The sequence below is a fragment of the Anas platyrhynchos genome, chromosome 1 (assembly GCF_047663525.1).
Source record: "Anas platyrhynchos isolate ZD024472 breed Pekin duck chromosome 1, IASCAAS_PekinDuck_T2T, whole genome shotgun sequence".
NCBI lineage: Eukaryota > Metazoa > Chordata > Aves > Anseriformes > Anatidae > Anas > Anas platyrhynchos.
Genome location: NC_092587.1, coordinates 122,823,204 through 122,835,969, shown reverse-complemented (window position 1 = coordinate 122,835,969; position 12,766 = coordinate 122,823,204). Strand labels below are relative to the sequence as shown.

The following is a 12,766-nucleotide window of genomic DNA, read 5'->3' as shown; positions in this document are numbered from 1 at the left end:
TGGTGATGGGTAAATACCATTTTGAGGAAGGAGGTGATTATTAAATTACTTCAATTTCTGTAGCTCTGAAGTGGAACGAATCCTTTTAGGAGTTTGTGCTCAGGGCATGGTTCATTTAGAACATGAATGAGTGAGATTGTGCTCTGACATCTTTTAAAAATGTTTACTCCAAACGTGCAAGTACATTTGTCTTTATTTTAATTCCAGTTATCTGGTGATACATGTTCCATAGAACCTAAGAAACCAAAACGGTCGGGAGAAATGTGTGCCTTCAATAAAGTCCTAGCTCATATAGTAGCCATGTGTGATACAAATATGCCGTTTATAGGGCTTCGTATGGAGGTACGTATTCAGAAATATTTTGTATGCTTCTTTCCCGCCACTGCTCCTGATTCTCTTGTCTAGATGTGACTGTCTGGAGAACTTGTGGATATGTTCACTTCCTAGTTCTCTTGCTAGCTGAGCCTGGGTGGCTGATGTTCTACACAGGGTTGCTCTATTCCTGCTGTAGCTGGTTCTGTAATACCAAGCAGTAACTACAGAAGACTTGAGAAGTTTAGGGAAAAGGGAAAATGAGAGGATGAAAGAGATCCCTGTGGGAGGGCGTGAGAGACTACTTTATACCAGATTTGCACAGCCCATTTTTTGGCCTTCCAGTGCTTGAGGGTGTGAAACATCTGTCACCCCTAGAGAAAGGAGAGAAAAAAAAAAAAAAAAAAGAGACAGAAAAAGAAGCTCGAAAAAAGTACTTACTTTGCTTGACTTGTTTTTGCATGGGATAACGTTTTTCTTTTTCATTTGTAGTTATCTAATATGGACATTCCTCACCAAGGAGTACAAGTAGAAGGAGATGGCTTCAGCCATGCCATACGTTTATTAAAGTAAGAGGATATGCTCATGTGTCTGTTTTCATTACATTACATATGCTTGAGGAAATAAAAAGGATTGTTTGGAGAGTAACACTAAAATGTTGGGGGGTGGGGTAGAGGGAGAGTTTGTTCCATTTCATTTCACACAATTATTGTGTGCCTTGCACTCCTGTGTGAAGCAGTGCAGTAGAAAGAGGAAGGCAAGAGTAGATTCAGAGCCAACTATGATTTGTTTCTGTCATTAGCCTAAACTGAGGAGCTCTGAAAACAGCCTCTGGTGCTCAGTCCTTATGTTCAGGCAGTGCTAAGGAAGATGCAGTATGGTGTGGTGACTGAGGAACATATAATTGCAATTTTAGGTAGATCAGAGGCCTACTTACTCTGTGTGTTATTTAACAATGACCAGTATCTAATACTGCAGAGGAAAATGCAAGGAATCCTAAAAAAGACAAACTCAAGGTTAAGAAGTTGTGGAGGAAACATCTGAGAATCCTACAGTAATTTAGCATGGAAAGGGACCTGTTTAGGTCATCTGGTCCAACATTCTGCTCAAAGCAGGGCTGATCAGCCGAATTTTCCAGTCTCCAAGGGTTTTGTGGGACAGATCTCAAATGCTGACCAGAGGGGAGCGGTCACTTGATTTGTCTGGCTAAGCTGATGCTAATACAGCCCAGGATGCAGTGGTCTGCCACTGCTACAAGGGCATCTGCTGACTCCTGTTCAGCATCTCTCTTGGGCCCCCATGCTCTATTTCTGCAGAACTGCTACCCAGCCACTCAGTCCCCACCCTGAGCTGTTGCATGAAGTTATCTACTCCCAAGTGTAGGACTGAATTTGTGTTTTTTTTGAACTTCATGAGGTTTCTGTTACCTCATCCTTGAGCCAGCCGAGGCCCCTCTAAATGGCAGCCCTGTCCACCAGCATACTGAGTGCTTCCTTCAGTTTGGCAAACTGCATCACCTGCAAACTTTATATTCCTTTGCATCGTGTAAGTTGTTGAATTTGTTAAACACTATTGGTCTCTGTGTTAATCCCAAAGAATGAAGAAGAAAAAAATAGACCTCCTAAAGCATAATCTTTTATGCTGCTGCAATATGTAGTGGTATAAAGGCATCAGTCTTAAAAAGGTAGGGCCTGGTGCCTCTGGATAAAAGCTTTATACTTCCATCTGGAGATCAGGACAATTCATCAGATCCCTTAGTAGTCTGTAATTCACAGATGTTAAGACCAGTTTTTATACGTATTCAACTCAGAGTGCTTTTATAACGCAGTTATTAGAGTCCTTGAAGAGGAATAACAGATCCGTCTGTGCAGTCCAGCTGTCTGTCTTGCCATTGGTTTGTTCTTTCTTTCACGTCCAGACTTGAAAATCTTCCAGAAATTGTAAAAAAGTAGTATTTTGCAGTTTGGGGGCTATACTGTGTACAACTGAGAACCTCTTTTCTTCACGAATAGAATTCCTCCCTGTAAAGGTGTGAATGAGGAAACGCAGAAGGCTCTGGACCGATCTCTTCTTGATTGCACTTTCCGGTTACAAGGTAGAAATAATCGCACGTGGGTGGCTGAGCTGGTGTTTGCAAATTGTCCGCTTAATAGCACTTCATCCAGGGAGCAAGGTAAGAGAGGTCAGGTAAATTTTGTTCCTTTGTGTTTTACTTTGTCTGCTCCAGTATAGTTCTGCTGTTGTGGCAATACGGATAACCGTCTGCTCTTAAGAATTCTCATGAGCCACAGTGCACCTGAATCAGACTTTTTTTGGTTGCTGAGTTGATGAACTTTTTATTATTTAAGTATGCTTCCTGGTTGCTTATCATGGTTCGGTCGTAGTCTGTAAACTATGGGTTAGGAACTACTAGTTTAATCAGTATTTGCTGTTCTCCTAACATTGCAGGACCAACCCGTCATGTTTACCTGACGTATGAAAACCAGTTATCTGAACCAGTTGGAGGTCGCAAAGTTGTTGAGATGTTCCTCAATGACTGGAACAGTATCGCTCGGCTCTATGAATGTGTCCTGGAGTTTGCACGATCCTTACCAGGTACAGAAACAATCTCCTTTTATTTGAAAATTGTGTTTGCCAGATTACTACAATTTTTCTCACTCTCTTTTCTCTCCTCTCTTCAAAGACATACCTAACCACTTAAACGTTTTCTCAGAAGTTCGTATCTACAATTACCGAAAACTTATCCTTTGTTATGGAACTACCAAGGGGAGCTCAGTAAGTATTTCCTAAGTGCACTGAAAATGTATATTTGAAAACAGAATGGGTAGGTGTAGAGTTCTCAGAATTGCGCTGCAAAATATTTCCTTGCGTTACATTATTGTGGAGATTTTTGAGAACTTGTATAATGTACTTCACGTAGTGTGAAGGACAGTTAATGTGCTCCTGGCTGCTGAAAGATGGCTTAGTAACTTTTTTTTTCTAACAAATGCGTTGCCACTGCTCCCTGTTATACTGGGATATGTCAATCTTTTGATCTGAACATAGGTTATATGCTTAATGCTGCCTTATTAGAAAGGACCTAGTTTTAAATGTAGTAATGTGCTTTCAAATTATGCAGTCCTTAAGTATTTTGTAGCAGTACTGTTCTCTTGTTCAGAAGTCTAGCTTATTCTGTAGTATTTGAATTTACAGCATATTAATTACTTTGACAACTATGTACTTGCTCATACCCTTGCATTAAATGCAGAGTAGAGGTGTAACTGGTGTCTGTAATGTTTATTACAGACAAAGAATGTATTTTTGTATGCAACTGATGCAAAGTAGTTGATGCACTTGAAATTTGCATCCTAAAAGGGTTTTTTGTTCGTGTTTTAAGCTGAATTTTTAAGAGTACTTTTAAGAGTACTTCTATATCCATTTGATTGTGACAGTTAATCTCACTGAGTAGCAGTGTGGATGTTGCATGTCACTTCCTTACGTATCAGCTTGTGTGTGTGATGATGATGTTGATGGCTGAGAAAATCAGCCTACCTCCAGCAACTCTTAATCAGTATCTGTGGTGTGAATCTCTCGAGTTTATTTTCCTTAATCTCACCTTTGTTGAGATAGTTCGTTTTGATTGACTTGGCAGAGTAATGGTCCAGTTTTATGGTTGACAACAACTAACTAAATGCAAACTAACTAAATGCATTAGCTGTGTCAAAGCTAACAGCATTCTTTTCAGAACCTCAACAACTTGAGGAAGTTGAGTTAGGAATCTGTTGAGGTTTCATGAAAAATGGGGAAAATGACAGCAAATCAGCTTTCTTGTTTATAACCTCTTAATTCTAGCTTCCAAGATCATTTCATGTTCTTGATGTTGTAGATCAGCATTCAGTGGAACTCCATACTCCAGAAGTTCCACATTTCACTGGGAACTGTTGGCCCAAACTCAGGTTGCAGCAACTGTCACAACACAATTCTGCACCAGCTCCAGGAGATGTTCAATAAAACACCAAATGTGGTGCTGTTGCTACAGGTAATATTTTAAATGTTTCTCTCAAGGAAAGCGCGGGGTAAATAAGAGCTGGGTTCTGATGAAACTGTTGTCCTCAAAATTACGTGTGTATTATGATTGCTTATGAATTTCATTGGCAGAAGGTGGCTTGGGGAACATTCTATCTTTCTTGCCCTTATCATTGTCTCCCACCCAGATTTTTGCAGACTTGTACTTAAAGGTAAGCTACCTCATCTCCGTATCTGTTCTGTTTCAGGTTCTGTTTGACACTCAGGCTCCGTTAAATGCCATCAACAAACTTCCAACTGTGCCCATGCTGGGTCTGACTCAACGCACCAACACTGCCTATCAGTGTTTCTCAATTCTGCCACAGTCACCCACGCATATCAGGCTGGCTTTTAGGAATATGTACTGCATTGACATCTACTGCCGGAGTCGTGGCGTGGTAGCGATACGTGACGGAGCATACAGTCTTTTTGACAACAGTAAAATAGTTGAAGGGTTTTACCCTGCACCCGGATTAAAGGTGACTATTTCTGTGTTTTCTGGCATGTGTGTAAAAGTGAGCTTCTAACTTGAAGCGTGGAGCTGATGTGAAGAGCTTTTGTAGAGAGCTGTAGTCCTTCCAAAATTTTGAATGCAGGAGGAATTTTCTGATTTGTATGTAAATTTGTTAATTAGCTTGAATTAAAACATTTCCTTTAAGAAAGCTAACTTCAAATATCAGGTTTTTTTTCTTAATCAGGTGATAAAAATAATGTTGAGGCTTTTTTAGGGAGGATTTTTTATTAAAACTTGGTGAAGATTTCTGATTAGTTTGCTGATTTTTCTTCAATCACAACTGAACACTAAATTGCTTTGGGTATAAGAGAATGCTATGGAGGAGGAGGTGGCCTGGGCATTCGTAACCAATTGTAGGTGTGTTACAAGAGCCCAGTAGGTTTTGGCTACTGATGACTTTTTGGAACTGCTATAGAACTGCCCAAGTACAGGAATGGGAAGAGACATTTCCAGTTGTAGACTTTTCCTTGTTTGTAACAAAAAAGAAGAATGTTGGTATCTCAGGTAATTAGAGATGTTTCATATTCATGAGCAAGGTTTCTTGTTTGGTGCTGATGAAAGGCCCCTTTATTTTCGAACAGAAAAAAAAAGGGGGGAGGGAATTAAGTTTAAATATCCTCTGAGAAACTCTATGAAATTGCTATATTTTGTAAACTATTCATACTGTGTGTATTAAATACCCACTAGTAGTTAGTTCTACTACTGCTAACAACCTTAGGAAATACTGTGGTCATTTTATATAATAAAATGTAAATGGAGAAACTGTTTGATAACAAGACTGATTTATCCACAGACGTTCCTCAACATGTTTGTTGACAGCAATCAGGATGCACGAAGACGATCTGTAAATGAAGACGATAACCCACCTTCTCCTATCGGGGGTGACATGATGGATTCTTTGATATCACAGCTTCAACCCCAGCAACCACCACAGCAACCACAACAACAGGTAGCCTGCAGACAAAAGTGTTTATCTTCCACAACTGTGGGTTTTTAAGAACTTAACTTTCAAAAGTTGATTAAAAAATGGAAAGGGACACTACAAAAGTGTTGTGCGGAGGAATTGCCCTTAGGGCAAAACATTATTTTGTCATTTCTTGTTCCAGTGTAAAAAGCCCACGGCAGGTGAACAGCAGCTGTGGAGGGCCATGTGAGACTTGCTACTTTAGAAGCAAAGGACAGAGGGAGGGAAATCGACTGTTTAAGATAAAAGATATGGGGAGGGGACAGAGTGGAGAGTCGGGAGGCATCTCTCTATAATGTGGCAGATATTAAAGAGTGAGGTTCAGGTGCATTATGTCTCGGAAGAACTACAGAAAGACCCTGGAAAAAATAGTGAACTATGAGCAAGGTGGCGTAGTGAGGCAAATAAATCATAGGTGGGGACCAAACTCTCATTTAGTATTCTCTTGCAGATACTTACTTTTTTAGTTCAAAATGATCAAAGGCTTTTGTTGTCTTGTGTTGACACTTTCAGCCATTTGCAAAACAGGCAGGAGCATCAGGAGCGTATCCTCTTACTTCTCCACCCACCTCCTATCACAACACAGTGACACCTTCTCCATCTATGATGCACACACAGTCACCAGGTAAGATGGCTGAGAGTGTGTGCTCATCGTGTACTGGCAACACACATGCTGCTTTTTGTGTGTGCGTGGCTTTCTGTCACTTAAGCTGTGTTTCAGCTCCAGGTTAGCCAAGGTAATGCACCTTGTGATGTGGAAAAATAGTGAAGTCCTGCCAGGCAAGCTTTGAAAGTACATTTTGGAGCTTAAAAAAAAAAAAAAAAAAGGCCCTTGGCAAAGGTGTCATCTTCAGCTGCGTAAATCTTTTGGGACCATTTAATTCTTAAGGCCTACAGCTTGCTCAGTCAAAACCTGTTTGTTTTAAATACCCGTTTCTTCATAAAAACTTTTTACCACTGAAGCTTAGCTTTCTGTTCCCAGCTGTTATAGTACAACAGCTGAAAGTGTTTAAGCTTGGGGAAGGGCTGGGCAAAGGGGAAATGCCATTCTTCAAGCCAAATATCTTGGAAAGCTTCTTTTGTGTGGTGAATCAGTTTGGAAAATACAATCCTCATGCATGTGCAAAATACAGCCTTCAAGTGCAAGCACAAATCCTAGTGAATCTTGTTTGCTGTCTCCCTAAAAAGCAGAGAGCTGTAGCAGTTGCTAGAAAAAATTGTAACAGAAAAATGGGAAATGTGTGTGTTGTGATGTTTTATCTTTGATTAGGAAACTTGCATGCTGCGAGCTCACCTAGTGGAGCTTTAAGAGCACCATCACCAGCATCCTTTGGTCCAACACCTTCCCCTTCCTCCCTTGGAATCACAATGGGACAAACAGCTAACTTTGCCAGCCCCCACGGTGAGTTCCTTACTGGCATGTCCAGATATAGAGACGGGGGAGCATGTTTGCTGCTTGAAATTAAGTGTTCCTGGGCATACTTAAAATAATTTGGGGAAAAAAAATAGAGTTTTGTATTTGTCTTAAGCAGCTGCTTTTATACATGTGGGTGTAACTGTTAACAGTAGTCAAAAGTAACTGCGTGGCGTGTTGACATCTTCACTAACATTTTAAAAATTGTCTATCAGTCGCTGTTTCCTGGTTACTAATGTGGGGAAATTCCATGTGGACTTGTAGCTGAACCATGGCTGCAGCTTCTAATGAGCGCTCTCTTGTTAGAGTAGTTGCTTTATTTTCACTAAGATTACTCAAAATAAAACTGGAACAGATTAGAAATTCAAATCCTTGCAACTTGAAAACATTATCAAAGTCTTGCTGATTTGACATACATACATGGAAGCAACATCTCTCAGTCTTTTCATGTATTCAGTTTTTTGAAAGCTGCCAAAACAAATGTTTGTTGTAATCACAGTGCATTGGAAACCATTCCACGGATCACAATCAATGAAAGTTCAGGTAGTAATTTTAGCACACCATTATAATTACTGAGATAACCTGAGAGAGCTATATAGTTGATTGTTTAAGAAGCTTGATCTAATCAGTCGTTATAATGGAGTACCAAACCAAAAGTGGTGTTGCAAAGATTACTACAAGACACACCATAGATTAAGAACAGTCTCTGAGGCTTTTAACTACGAAGGAACAGTAGAAGTCTTAGTCTAGATGCAAGAGCTTTTTAGTTCTGTTTCAGTTATAACATGCTGATTCAGTTAAAACATGCTGATTTGCCTTAATGTTCAGTTTTATTTTACCTTCTGAAACATAAAACCAGAAACCCTTTTTGAATTTGTATCTTGATTTATTTATTTTTCTCCCCATTACATTTTATCAATACAGTTGTAATATGTAAAAGAATCTAAGACATTTTCACACTCAGTAGATCTTGATAAGCATTTTAGAAGGGTTCAAGGCCAGGTTGGATGGGGCTTTGAGCAACCTGGTGTAGCAGGAGGTGTTCCCTGGCCATGGCAGGGGGGTTGGAATTAAATGATCTTTAAGGTCCCTTCCAACCGAAACCCTTCTATGTTTCTGTGATTTTTTTTAGACTTCTAGGTTAGAAAACCTTGAATCTTTTTTAAAGATGCTGGTCTTGTAACATCTGTAGGTACCATAGACCCAAGCTCACCATACACCATGATGTCACCCAGTCAGCGTGCAGGGAACTGGCCAGGATCTCCCCAGGTCTCTGGTCCATCACCAGCAGCACGGATGCCTGGAATGTCACCAGCCAACCCTTCCCTTCATTCACCTGTCCCAGATGCCTCTCATTCCCCACGAGCTGGAACAAGTAGGTTACGTTACTGCTGTTAAAAACTGCAAAACACTCAAGTTTAATATTTCTAATTTGATCGTTTTTGATAGGTTTGTCTCAGCCTAACAGTCCTTACAGTCTTTGTGTAGTAAAATACCTAAGGAGTTGAAGCCTTTATTTCAGCCTAGTTCAAGTCTTTTATAACAAATTGGAAGATGAGTTGAATCATACAGCATAAACTTCAACAGGACTGATGCTTCTTCTTGAGCTGCAAAGATTAGTCTTAAACTGTGAAAGCTCCATTACTGAGAGAAAAATCTTTGGAATGAAAACTATGATAACCATATTTACCTATGCAGATAGTAACTTTTTACGTTATAGAGCTGTAATGCTGCTCTTGCAAGACTTATCTAGCCATCTTTAGGTTTCATTCAGTTTGTTGTACAAAGCTGGTATCTGGTGGCATGTTGAAAAAAGGGGAGAAGGGAGTAGGATTAAATTTAACTGAGACTGCATTGGTGGAGGGTCAAAGCTCCAGTTCTTTGACTTTGCTCTGCCTATCATTAGTCAGCCAGCTTCTTAAATAAGAAAGATTAAGTTTTGGCCAGGGTGCCTGCTGCTTGTATAGTTAAAGCTAACAGAGTGAATACATGTCTTAGGTTTCACCTTAAATCCCTCCTTACTACAAGTACTTCTTCCTTACCAATAGGTTCCCAAGCAATGCCAACGAGCATGCCTCCACCTCGTAAACTACCTCAGCGCTCTTGGGCTGCATCCATACCTACAATCCTCACCCACAGTGCCTTGAATATTCTGCTGTTGCCCTCTCCTACTCCTGGGCTCGTGCCAGGACTAGCTGGCAGCTATCTTTGTTCCCCTCTTGAGCGATTCCTTGGATCGGTTATTATGAGGAGACATCTTCAGAGGATCATACAACAGGAAACGGTATGGTTTAGGTTGTTTTAATATTGATTTGCAAGTCTGACTTCGTAACTGTTCTTTTTAGTACTTCTGTACTCTGTGTCTTTCAAATCAGACACAAACTGCTTCAAATATAACAAGTATTTGCTATTGAACTTAGTACGCTATACTTCTGAAACTTGCCATCTCAAGCATTTAAATACAGAGAAAACATGTAGTTCTTCTTTTCCATGCAAGAAGTGGAAAACCGATTTGGTCAGGGGAAATAACTGATACAATAACAGGACCATGACCAAATTTTCTGATGCCCTGGCTTCTGTGAGTTTAGCAGGTCAATTGTGAGTGAACTAGAACAGCCACAGGGTTACTGTGGATGCCTCTGCCTGGCAAGAATGCCCGAGAAATTAGTTACCAATTGACAATAACTGATCTAGTCATGAATGATGCTTTAGGGTGAGACAGACAATGCGTGCTTCTTTGCTTCATTGGCGTTCATTTGGTAGTAGGGAAAGAAGCCAAATCTAAGGTTCATTCTCAAGGCATTTTTACCTGTATATGTACAGGTCACAGAAATGTCACATTTCTTTTTGGATGCACCACAGATTGACCACTAGAATCTTCAGAGTGAATATGTGTGTTCTCAGGTAATTTCATGAACGACTCACTGAACGTAATTCTTCTTTTTGTACAGCTACAGTTAATAAACTCCAACGAACCAGGTGTAATTATGTTTAAGACAGAGGCACTGAAGTGCAGGGTTGCTCTCAATCCCAAAACCAACCAGACCTTGCAACTAAAAGTAACACCTGAAAATACAGGACAGTGGAAATCGGAGGAGTTACAAGTTTTGGAGAAGTTCTTTGAAACAAGAGTACGTACTCCAATCAGTAACATTTATATTTCTGTGTGTTGCTTTCAATCTGGTGGTGTTTTGAGTAGTTCTGCTGAGTTTCACTGGGATATGTCATTAAGGGCTGGGAAAAAAAAAAAAAAAAAATTAACAGTTGTGTGCATGCTGTTTACCGTATTAAATGGTGCAGCTGTTATCTAAATAGGCAGTACTAATTGGTGTCTTTCTTTAGGTTGCAGGACCACCTTTTAAAGCAAACACCCTAATAGCCTTCACAAAATTACTAGGGGCTCCAACGCATATCCTCAGGGACTGCGTTCACATCATGAAACTTGAGCTGGTAAGTTAACTTCTACATAGTTCACTCAACTTCAGTTACTGCATTAAAAAAAAAAAAAAAAAGGAAAGGAAAAAAAAAGTGCCACATCTTTATCTCCAAACACATTAATTACTTTGTATATATGTCACTACATGTTAATGAAGAAGTTCTCATTTTACTATTAGCTCTCCTGGAAATTCCCCAAATTCTCCCTTTAAACTGATGATTTTGAAAAAACTTCAGGCATGTGACTGAGCTATAGGCACATGTGTAGCCTGGCTGGAGTCTTTCTCACTGTATTCTTGTTTGCCATATGCTCAGTTCTTTCAGTTGCTCTGACTTGTGCTAAACCTGGCAACATCTGTAGAGGAACATTTTGCTTTCTAACTCTTCCCTAGTTTGCAGACATGAATGACACTGACGTGAGACTTTTGCTGTTCTTTCTCTGTGATGCTCTCTCTGAACAGTTCCCTGATCAGGCAAGTCAGCTGAAATGGAACGTGCAGTTCTGTTTAACAATTCCTCCTAGTGCACCGCCAATTGCGCCTCCAGGAACACCTGCAGTTGTGCTGAAATCCAAAATGTTGTTTTTTGTAAGTAGAGCTACCTGTTTTAAAATTTTGTGGGCTGCATGTCTTTGAAGTCATCGCTGGTGAGGGGCAAAACATACACATGATGTCTCTGGCAATCGTAGTAGCTAAGACTGCTCTAATGTCTGGAAGCCTAGATCTGCGTGCATCTCTTCACGTTTTGTGCTTTCAAAGAGATGCTGACAATATATCCTAAAGCTCAGTTCCCCCTGAGTTGCAGGTATCTTTGTATGCTCAACTTTTGGCTGTTTTGTTCTTTGAGGCTCTTACTGCCTTGGTGGAGTGATGTACATGAGCTGTGCTGAGAAAGGACAGCATGAAGGAGATGGGTAGAGCAAACGTGTAGGTGTCAGCTCCAAGGCAGCACTCAGTGTGGGGGGGTCTTGAGAATGAAATAGTTCACTCCTTAGCAGTAACTTCTCTGTTACAGGATTGATGTGTGAAAACTGAATGGGTGGAACTGCACACTATCTGTAGGTCTAGAGTGCTTAAGCATATGGGAAGTTGTGCTGAAGTGCATTGTTCAATTTAACACAATTCTTGTTTGTTTTTTGTTTGTTTTTTTTCCCCCCCACAGCTCCAGCTAACACAGAAAACGACAGTCCCCCAGGAAGCTGTTAGTATTATTGTCCCAATTATTTATGATATGGCTTCGGGTACAACTCAACAGGCTGACATTCCCAGGCAACAGAACTCTTCTGTTGCTGCTCCAATGATGGTTAGCAATATTCTAAAGAGGTTTGCTGAACTGAATTCACCACGACCAGGTACTGTACATGTCCAGTAGATATATTCTCTCCACCCAGACATCTGTGACAAATCTCCAGTGTAAAACTAAATCTCTCTTAAGTCTGAATTCTTCTTGGGTTCCTATTACGCTTCTTTAGCAATCACAAGCTCCTGATATGACAGGCAATACGTAACTTAATAGCAAGCACTGGCAGTGCAGCAGAGTTTTATGCCAGAAGGTTACACTGGTGATTCAGGCTGAATAGCACTGTCAGAGTATTACTCCCAAGTAATAGGATGCACCTCCTGTTGGCCCGACTCTTGCTGCACAGTAGGAGCTAAGGTTTTTACAAATGGGCCCAGAATGAATCACACAATGAATATGCTATGGTCAAGTGTCAGTTTTCATGGTTAACTATAAAGTTATTAAGCTTAACGGTAGAATATAAAGGGATGTTAAAATAGTTATCAAAACTTGTCCATGTGCTGTGAATGATTTAAAAGTAACTGGTGTGATTGTGTTCTCCTTTTGTCAGTGTGTACACTAGCAGAGGAGCATACAGTCCCCTCCACCAAACGTGCTGTGAAGTGTTTGAGCTAAATAGATTGTTCTGAATGTTCATTGGCCTGTAGGTAGTGCGCTGTGAGCAGCATCGTACTTTGCTTTCCCTCTTGTTTGTCATGCTTTTTAGTTTTTTTTCAATATCTGACAACACTGAACGGCAGTAGCAGGTTCTTTGGGCATTATGTTGTCTGTAAGCAGTGCTTTG

The 12,766-nt window shown here is 40.3% G+C and overlaps 1 protein-coding gene across 1 annotated transcript in view; it reads left to right on the top strand.

The window, feature by feature from the left end:
• Positions 1-12,766, top strand: part of MED14 (mediator complex subunit 14) — a 37,448-nt gene that overhangs the window by 21,200 nt on the left and 3,482 nt on the right. The window contains exons 15-30 of the mRNA XM_027449005.3: positions 208-342; positions 805-881; positions 2,325-2,485; positions 2,761-2,907; positions 2,996-3,087; positions 4,178-4,330; positions 4,566-4,835; positions 5,664-5,819; positions 6,348-6,459; positions 7,105-7,236; positions 8,441-8,623; positions 9,297-9,532; positions 10,200-10,379; positions 10,591-10,698; positions 11,145-11,270; positions 11,845-12,034. Of these exons, the coding sequence (XP_027304806.1) occupies positions 208-342; positions 805-881; positions 2,325-2,485; positions 2,761-2,907; positions 2,996-3,087; positions 4,178-4,330; positions 4,566-4,835; positions 5,664-5,819; positions 6,348-6,459; positions 7,105-7,236; positions 8,441-8,623; positions 9,297-9,532; positions 10,200-10,379; positions 10,591-10,698; positions 11,145-11,270; positions 11,845-12,034 (2,458 nt within the window). The remainder of the gene's footprint in view (positions 1-207; positions 343-804; positions 882-2,324; positions 2,486-2,760; positions 2,908-2,995; positions 3,088-4,177; positions 4,331-4,565; positions 4,836-5,663; positions 5,820-6,347; positions 6,460-7,104; positions 7,237-8,440; positions 8,624-9,296; positions 9,533-10,199; positions 10,380-10,590; positions 10,699-11,144; positions 11,271-11,844; positions 12,035-12,766) is intronic.